The sequence below is a fragment of the Peromyscus maniculatus genome, chromosome 1 (genome assembly GCF_049852395.1).
Source record: "Peromyscus maniculatus bairdii isolate BWxNUB_F1_BW_parent chromosome 1, HU_Pman_BW_mat_3.1, whole genome shotgun sequence".
Taxonomy (NCBI): domain Eukaryota; kingdom Metazoa; phylum Chordata; class Mammalia; order Rodentia; family Cricetidae; genus Peromyscus; species Peromyscus maniculatus.
Window position 1 is genome coordinate 155,475,646 of NC_134852.1, and position 7,896 is coordinate 155,483,541.

The 7,896-nt window shown below is 54.6% G+C and overlaps 1 protein-coding gene across 1 annotated transcript; it reads left to right on the forward strand.

Moving 5' to 3' along the window:
- The first annotated feature begins 1,388 nt into the window (after positions 1 to 1,388).
- Positions 1,389 to 3,140, forward strand: Fgf4 (fibroblast growth factor 4). Its single transcript, XM_006977333.2, has 3 exons — positions 1,389 to 1,716; positions 2,095 to 2,198; positions 2,635 to 3,140. The coding sequence occupies exons 1-3, from the start codon at positions 1,389 to 1,391 to the stop codon at positions 2,809 to 2,811; spliced, it is 609 nt and encodes a 202-aa protein (XP_006977395.1). The 3' UTR covers positions 2,812 to 3,140.
- Positions 3,141 to 7,896: the final 4,756 nt, after the last annotated feature.

Below are 7,896 nucleotides of genomic sequence, written 5' to 3' on the forward strand. Positions count from 1 at the left end.
TGCAACCCACCTCCAAGAGACACTTTACAACAAGGATATCAGGGACCCGTAGACAGGAAGGGATATGTCCCAGCAGGGTGTGTGTGTGGGGGGGGCGCCTCTGAAAGACCAGCAGGAGCTCCACGAGACACCAGAGGTCTCGGGATCCCAGGCTGCTAGGTGCATCAGAGTGCCTCATCAAGAGATTTGGAGACATGTTGTAACCCCCACTAAGGACTAGATAGAGTATGTCCCCTCTGGGTCTCGGGACCGGCTCCATTCTCTTTGGTGTTCTGAGGAAGGTCCAGGAATGAGTGGTGTAAACCCAGGGAGAGAGGGCAGGAGGAAGTCACAGTACCCTGAGGAGGCTCTGGTGGCAGGTACCGATTCTGCAGTAAGGGGTGTAGCAGGCTTTGAGCCCTCTGCATTGTGGCCGGGTCACCTGCTGGCTCCAGGCTCCTCAGATACCACAGAACACAGAACAGGGACATTCACACCTAGGTGAGCAGTACCAAGGCTCTGCTCAGTCCGCCCCATCAAGCCATAATGGCCACAGTGGGGGGTGGGGTGCTGGTGGGGGAAGGGACCCTTCCAGAGCCCTTAAGGGTTGGAGTGCTCCAGGGCTGGGAAGGTCGGGTCTCCACGCTTGAGAATCGTTGTTCTGGAGTCGGAGGGAGGGAATTGATGGCTCCTAGAGCCCGATGCCCTGCCAGCTGTCTGTCTGTTCTTGCCTTCAGGTGCCTGAGAGGGGAGCGCGGGTCTGTGCTGTCCCCGGATGTCCTGAACTCCTTCCTCTTAGAAGCGCCTACTCCGTGGTTGCTGCTCAGGCTTCATCCCTCCACCTGGCAGACCCGGAAACTTGCAAGCTTCTGGGACCACCCTAGACTTGCTTTCCCCCCAGTTGTGCCACCCTTGGCATTTCTCCCGATAGCCAAGCCGCAGTGTGGCTTGCTACTTTCCACGGTCAACCCAGGCCAGTCCTTGGAGTACTAGAAAGGACCCAGATTCCGGCGGGTCCCCAAGGGTCTCCCCTCAAGGAAGGAGGACGGGAGATGCCCTGGGGAGCAAAGAGCCGCGGGGCGGGACCAACAGGTTCCAGTGCTGGGCGGAGCCAAGAGCAAGGGGCTGGGGTCTCTCCAGGTGACAGTAGCCACCGCCCGGCCCGCGCCTCCTCCCCCGGCGGTGATTGGCAGGCGGCCTGCGCCCCGGCTCCCAGGCGACCAGCGCCCCGCGGGCCGGCGAGTAGGAGGGGGCACCGGCTATATATACCGCTGCTCGGCGGGGCTGGGCGCGCGGGGACTGTCCCGCCACCGCCGCCGGCCCGTTTGCTCCCGCACCCTCGACCGGCGCGCAGCATACGCCGGACTCACGGCCCGCCGCTCGATCGCACGCACGGCCCGCGGGCCGGGATGGAGAAGCGAGGGCCGGCAACGGGGACGCTGCTGCCCGGGGTCCTGCTGGCCCTACTGGTGGCCTTGGTGGGCCGAGGGGCCGCCGCACCCAACGGCACGCGACCGGCCGAACTGGGGCGCGGCTGGGACGGCCTGGTGGCCCGCTCGCTGGCGCGCCTGCCTGTGGCCGCGCAGCCCCCGCAGGCGGCTGTCCGTAGCGGTGCAGGGGACTACCTGCTGGGCCTCAAAAGATTGCGGCGGCTCTACTGCAACGTGGGCATCGGATTCCACCTGCAGGTGCTGCCCGACGGCCGCATCGGCGGCGTGCACGCGGACACCAGCGACAGTGAGTGCGGGGCGCACCAGGAGGGTGGGGACCCGGGCAGCAGACCCGGTATCCGTGGGGACTAGATAGAGACCTCCGCCCCTTTGGACGCGAGGAGCGCACCCGCTGGCCGGGCCCCGCCTCCCGCCTTCGGAAGCCTGGGCTCCCGGTGCCGAATTCCAGCGCCTTCGCCCGTCGGCACCCACGGGAGCCTGGGACAAGTGCCCAGACTGACGCCTGACTTGGGGGCTACCGGCTCTTAATGCTTGCGCTGGGGACCCTGGGTTTTTCACCCTCACTCACTCCAGCATCGAGGTCTCCAGAGGTTTGTAGGTGGGGGTCTGTATGGGCCCAGGGTCACCTACGTTTTTTTGACCTGTGTCTCGCCCCCCACCCCAGGTCTTCTGGAGCTCTCCCCGGTGCAGCGGGGCGTGGTGAGCATCTTCGGAGTGGCCAGCCGATTCTTCGTGGCCATGAGCAGCAGGGGCAAGCTCTTCGGTGTGGTGAGTACCTGGGGGTTCTGCCTGGGCACCTGCTGGGGACAGTGTGCAGGGCTAGCAGAATTGAAAAACCCACACCCCACCCACACGCATGCGCTTGTGTCTAGTTACCAGGTATCAAGGTTTTCAGCCAAAGTAGCCAGAGGCAGGCTGGTTTTCCAGACCAAGGGAAGTGCCACCCTATTCCTGCCAGCCGTATGTGGGTACTTACTCATCCTAGGAGAGAGGCGGGTTGAGCAGAGATGAGTCCTAACAGGCAGAACTCGCAGCAGGAGATACCAGATTGATAGGGACAGGGCAGGTGAGCTGTGCTCCTCCGCCTAGCTTGGTTTCATCACCTCCTTGAAGCCTGGGACAGACAGACTTGACACCCTGCCTAGAAAGACCTTGGGCCCCGCCTGCAACAGGTCCCTGGCTCACGCTGTGTCCTCTTTCCTAGCCTTTCTTTACCGACGAGTGTAAATTCAAAGAGATTCTTCTGCCCAACAATTACAACGCCTATGAATCCTACGCGTACCCGGGCATGTTCATGGCTCTCAGTAAGAACGGGCGGACCAAGAAGGGGAACCGCGTGTCGCCTACCATGAAGGTAACCCACTTCCTGCCTAGACTGTGACCCTCCGGAGCCCTGCCTCAGCCTCGGAAGCACACTCTACCCCTCAGGAGGAGCACTTTCTCTCCATGGAGAATTGTTTGCAAAAACAGGTGTAAGATATTTAAATTAATTATTTAAATATGTATATACGGATGCCCAATTATTTATAATAAACTGTGTATTTTCAGTTTCTGGGAGGTGGGGGAAATGACCAAAAGAACAAACAGATCCAATGGAGCTCAGACTTTTTTGGTGCAGTGGGACAGACTTCCTTCACTATCAGAACTCAGGGTGTGCTGCTATTTCATGTGTGAGTCTTAAAACTCGGTGACATCAGATTCCAAGGGTGCCTGGGCCTCTCTGTCTGGAAAGGCTTGCCTGGGGCCTCTGAGCCAGTGAGAAGAGGACCCTGCACTCTGCTCCTTCCAGTCGGGAAGCATCCTGGAGCAGCCGCTCCCTCAGCTCTCGTTGGTATGAACCCGAACGGATCGGTTTACTCCAGGGACAGAAGTGCGTCCTGGAAGTTCTCCCGCCTCTGTTTTTAGATCTCCAAGACTGATCTTTGAACTCTCTTGCAGTCAATCTTCCTCGACCTCCGGGATGGGAGAGACCCTTAGACAACTTTATAAACTCCTGTTTGCCCTTTTTTGGACTGGCCAACAGAGCAAAAGGCTGGTAGCCACTGGAACTTTTCAATTGCCTGGAAAGGAACCTAGGCATGGACAAGGAGGTGTGTGCCACAACTCAAGACTCTAGGGATGAAATTCTACTTTGTGATAGAGGATGGCTTGTCAGGATGTAACAGAATGTATTTTTGCAAAAATCAAACTGAGAAATAGAAAAACAGGCTTCATTGAATTGGGGGAGCTTTGTAATGGAACTCCATAATTTGAGAGTGAACTGTCTTTCCCAGCCCTGATGCAATCTGCCGGCAGGAGTCCCATTCTGGTGCAGTCCCAGTGTGAATGCATTCTATTCCCATCTACCTCAGGGTTCCTGAGCCCCTGGCGATCAAGCTGGAGACTCTGCAGGCGGGTGCGTCTGCCTGCTTCTCTTCCACATGTAGCATCGTGCGCCCTGCTCGACTCTTGTCACGTTCCAGCTATCTTTACCCAATGATTTACTTTTAGTAAGGGGTATTCATGGTGAAAATATGCGCTGCCAGCTGTCGGAGTGCACTATATGGTCACCAAGTCAAGTAACCCTTGTATTTTTCTTTATATATTTTACGAATGTAACCCCTGTCGCTGAGACCAAGATGGAAGAGGCAGGGTCGGCGGCATTTAAAAAAAGGGCTGGCTGAGGTGAGGGCGAACATTTAATTTTAATGAATGACTCTTTGGAGTTTATACAAAATGACCTTAGCTCACTGCAGTGAATGCCCCGAATGCTTCTCCCCAAGATGTTAAGACTGCTGGGAGGCTTCTGAGCCGTGTCCCAAATTAACTTTATGGGAGGCTACAGACAGCAAGACGGGGAAAATCTGATTGGCATTTTTTTTGTCTTTCACATTCCTTTCAAAAACTCTTTGTTTGAATGCTAATCGGATACTTAAAATACTATTCTGTACCACAGCCCCAAAAGGAAGAGGCCACGCCCCGAAGCTGAGGTGGGAGCACTTCCCAAACTTCCCTTGCTGTGTGGCTCACAGGACAACACAGATTATGTGTTTCTGAAGCCAAGCCCTAGACTCTAAGAGTGTTGGGGGAAAGGTCTTTTGTTTTCTTTTGTTGTTTTTTAAAGACAGGGTCTCCTAGCCCAGGCTGGCCCTGAACTTGCTATGTTGCTGAGGATGACCTTGAATTTCTGATCCTCCTGCCCCCACTTCCAAAGCACTGAAATTAAAGGCATGCCCGGCCACGTGCTATTAGGTGCTGGGGATTGAAATCAGGCGCATCCCAGGCCACTCAATCAACAGAGCTATGCCTCCCTCTTTTCTGGAAGGGCAGGGATGAGATAGGGTCTTATTCTGTAGCCCAAGATGGCCTCCTGCTTGAGTCAACCAAGTGATGAGGCTACCAGGGGCCGGCACCTGCCCTGCTCTGATGGGGCTCTCTGCAGCTACGTTGCTTCAGGCGGGCTGTGGTCCTCCATGACCACCTGTTTCCTTTCTTCAGCCAGCTTCCTTTTCTGTGTCCAGGGACAAGGCTGTACCTTCAGAATTTCGTCGTGGGATGGGTTTAAGGTTTCTGTATCTGCCCCTGTTACTAACGAGTCGGTCTGTAGTTAATACAGGTGTCGACCCAGAATAGTATGTGCTGTGCACACTGGATGCTTGATCCGAGAGAAACGTTCGATCGTGTATAGAGAGCCCCGAGAGACTGATGGGAATGATCGGGAAAGATATTAAAGTGGCAAACGTGTCTTGAAGCCCCTGTGTCCGCTTCATCTTTTTTCTATTTGCAATTGAGCAGGATGGGAGCAGGGAGAGAGATTTAGCCAGCTGTGTGCGCACCAATGTGGCCTTGAAAACAGACCAGGAGGCAACGGTGTCACAGAGTTTTACCACATCCTAGTGTTTCGTCCCCTCAGTGGGGCTCTATTGCTGCCTACCTGGTCACTAACCTGGGTCTGTGAGTCTGTCCACAGCCCTGGTGAGTACATGCTCACCAAAGCAAAGTGGGGCAGATGGGACGGGTCAGGGTGAGGATGGTCAGCAGGTACCACATGTGGGTTTGACTTCAGTTCAGCTAACTGTTCTCAGTGAGGAGGTAGAGTCAAATTCCAAGTCATAAAAGCTCATACCTTTAATCCCAGTATTCAGAGGCAGAGGGATCTCTGAGTTTGAAGTCAGCCTGGTCCACATACTGAGTTACAGGACAACCAAGTGAAACCCTGTTTCGTTTGTTCAAGGTTGGTTCTTGAGTTATTGTGGGCCGGGGCGGTGGTGGCACACGCCTTTAAGCCCAGCACTTGGGAGGCAGGGGCAGGTGGATGCACAGAGTGAGTTTCAGGACAGTCAGGGATACACAGAGAAATCTTGTCTTGAAAAGCCAAAACCAGAAAACAGTTTAGTTCTTACCTCCTAGCACACTCAGACCATCAGGTTTGGCAGCTGCCTGTCCGCTGGGTCATTTCACTGCCTGATTTTAGGGCTTGTGGATTGTTTTTGAGTTTGCTTGTTGTTTTACTTGAGATGGGGTCTCACTATATAGGCCAGACTAGCCTTGAACTTCCAAAGATCTGCCTGCCTCTGTCTTCTGAATGGTAGAAGTAAAGACATGCACCACCACGCCTGGCGATCTTTGGTTTTTAATGTAAGGGGAGAGCTTGCACAATCCCCATTACCACAAGTTATAAGGTCCAGATTCTCACACTTGGGGAACTGCACAGTTCAGCACATCTGGAGTGCAGTGGATGAGTCTGGAGCTCCTCTGACCCCTCCCTTCAGGGAAACTTGCAAGCATTAAAGAGTTATTGTGGGCCGGGCGGTGGTGGCGCACGCCTTTAATCCCAGCACTCGGGGAGGCAGAGCCAAGAGAATCTCTGTGAGTTTGAGGCCACCCTGGTCTACAGAGTGAGTTCCAGGACTGCCAGGACTGTTACATAGAGAAACCCTGTCTCTAAAAAAACCAACAACAACAAAAGAGTTATTGTGGCCAAATAGAAATTTTTTGGTGACAATGGCTGTGAGGGAAGCAAATTGGCACACTGAGCTGTGGGCCACCTGAAGCTGCCTTGAATAACTGCATGGTGCTACCCAGTCAGGGTTCCACATGAGCCAGACTGACTGGGCAGCCCTGGCACTTCAGTGATGGACGGGGGCGATACACCACAGGGTGTGGCCAGCCAGGGCTGTTCCACCTTCACTTCCCTGAGTGGAGTGACATCCATCCCTAGAGGAGTTTGGAAAGCATGTGACCCAGGAGGAGGGAGATGGCACCTGTCAGGTGGCCTCATTCCTTTAAAGGACCACTCACAGCATGTAAAGCAGTCAGAGGCCCTGGACAGCTGGCCAAGCCCAAAGCATCCCTTTCTGAACAGTCTGCATGTATGTGCTCCGGGTTCGCCGGGGTCCTGGACAGGACAGGGTCAGGCACAGCTCTGTCATCTGCCGCCTCTGCTGTCCTCTCGCTGAGAGGTATCATCTGTGCACCTCCATTTCACGTCAGCATTGGCAGAAATGTCTCTGTGATTTCTGAGGCAGGCCACCTTCAGTGTTCTGAGCCACTACAGGATTGGACACCCAAGGTCCTATGTCTGTTGTCCCAAGGAAGAGGAAGTAGAGCCGGGCATAGCAGTCCTAGGGGGTGAGTGCTCTATTAAGAGCCCTCATTGAGCCTGACAGCCCAGGTTACAGTCAAGCCCTGCCTTGAAAACCAAACAAACCAGAAATCCAGCAGTAGGGAAGTAGAGGCAGAGGGCTCAGAGGCTCAAGGTCATCTTCCTATACAGTGAGTCGGTGGCCAGCCTGAGCTTGTCGAGTGTGCTTGTGAACACCTGTAATCCCTTCACTCAGATGCCAGAGGCAGGAAGATCAGGAGTTCAAGGTCAGCCAGGGCTACATAGTAACTTCAAGGCCAGCCTGGGCTACACCAGACCTTGTATCAAAGACCAACAATTAAAAAATTAAAAAAGGAGCCGGGCGGTGGTGGTGCACGCCTTTAATCCTAACACTTGGGAGGCAGAGGCAGGCAGGTCTCAGTGAGTTTGAGGACAGCCTGGTCTACAAAGCAAGTTCCAGGACAGTCAGGACTGTTATGCAGAGAAACCCTGTCTCGAAAAACAACAACAACAACAAAATTACAAAAGAAACTTTGGGGGGGTGGGGTTCTATTCCATGGAATCTTTCTGGCTTGGGCTCCTGGTTAGCTGTTCTGTGTTAGCTCAATGCTGATAATGGTTGTTCTGGGGACAAGTGGAGTATGCAGGTTTGCTGGCCCTGAGTCCTCTGGCAGAAGCAGAATCAGCCTGTGTCCTGAGGGGACCCCCACAGTATCAAGGGCCAAAGTGAGGACCCCCTCAGTCACTGGGGGTCCTCAGATGGCTACCAGCTCCTACTCGATCCTGAGAGCAAAGAGGGACCTCAGAGGGGTATTCATTTCTCTCCAGGCTCCAGAGCTGGCAGAGGGAAGCCACGTACACCCAGGCCAGTTTTGCAAAGTC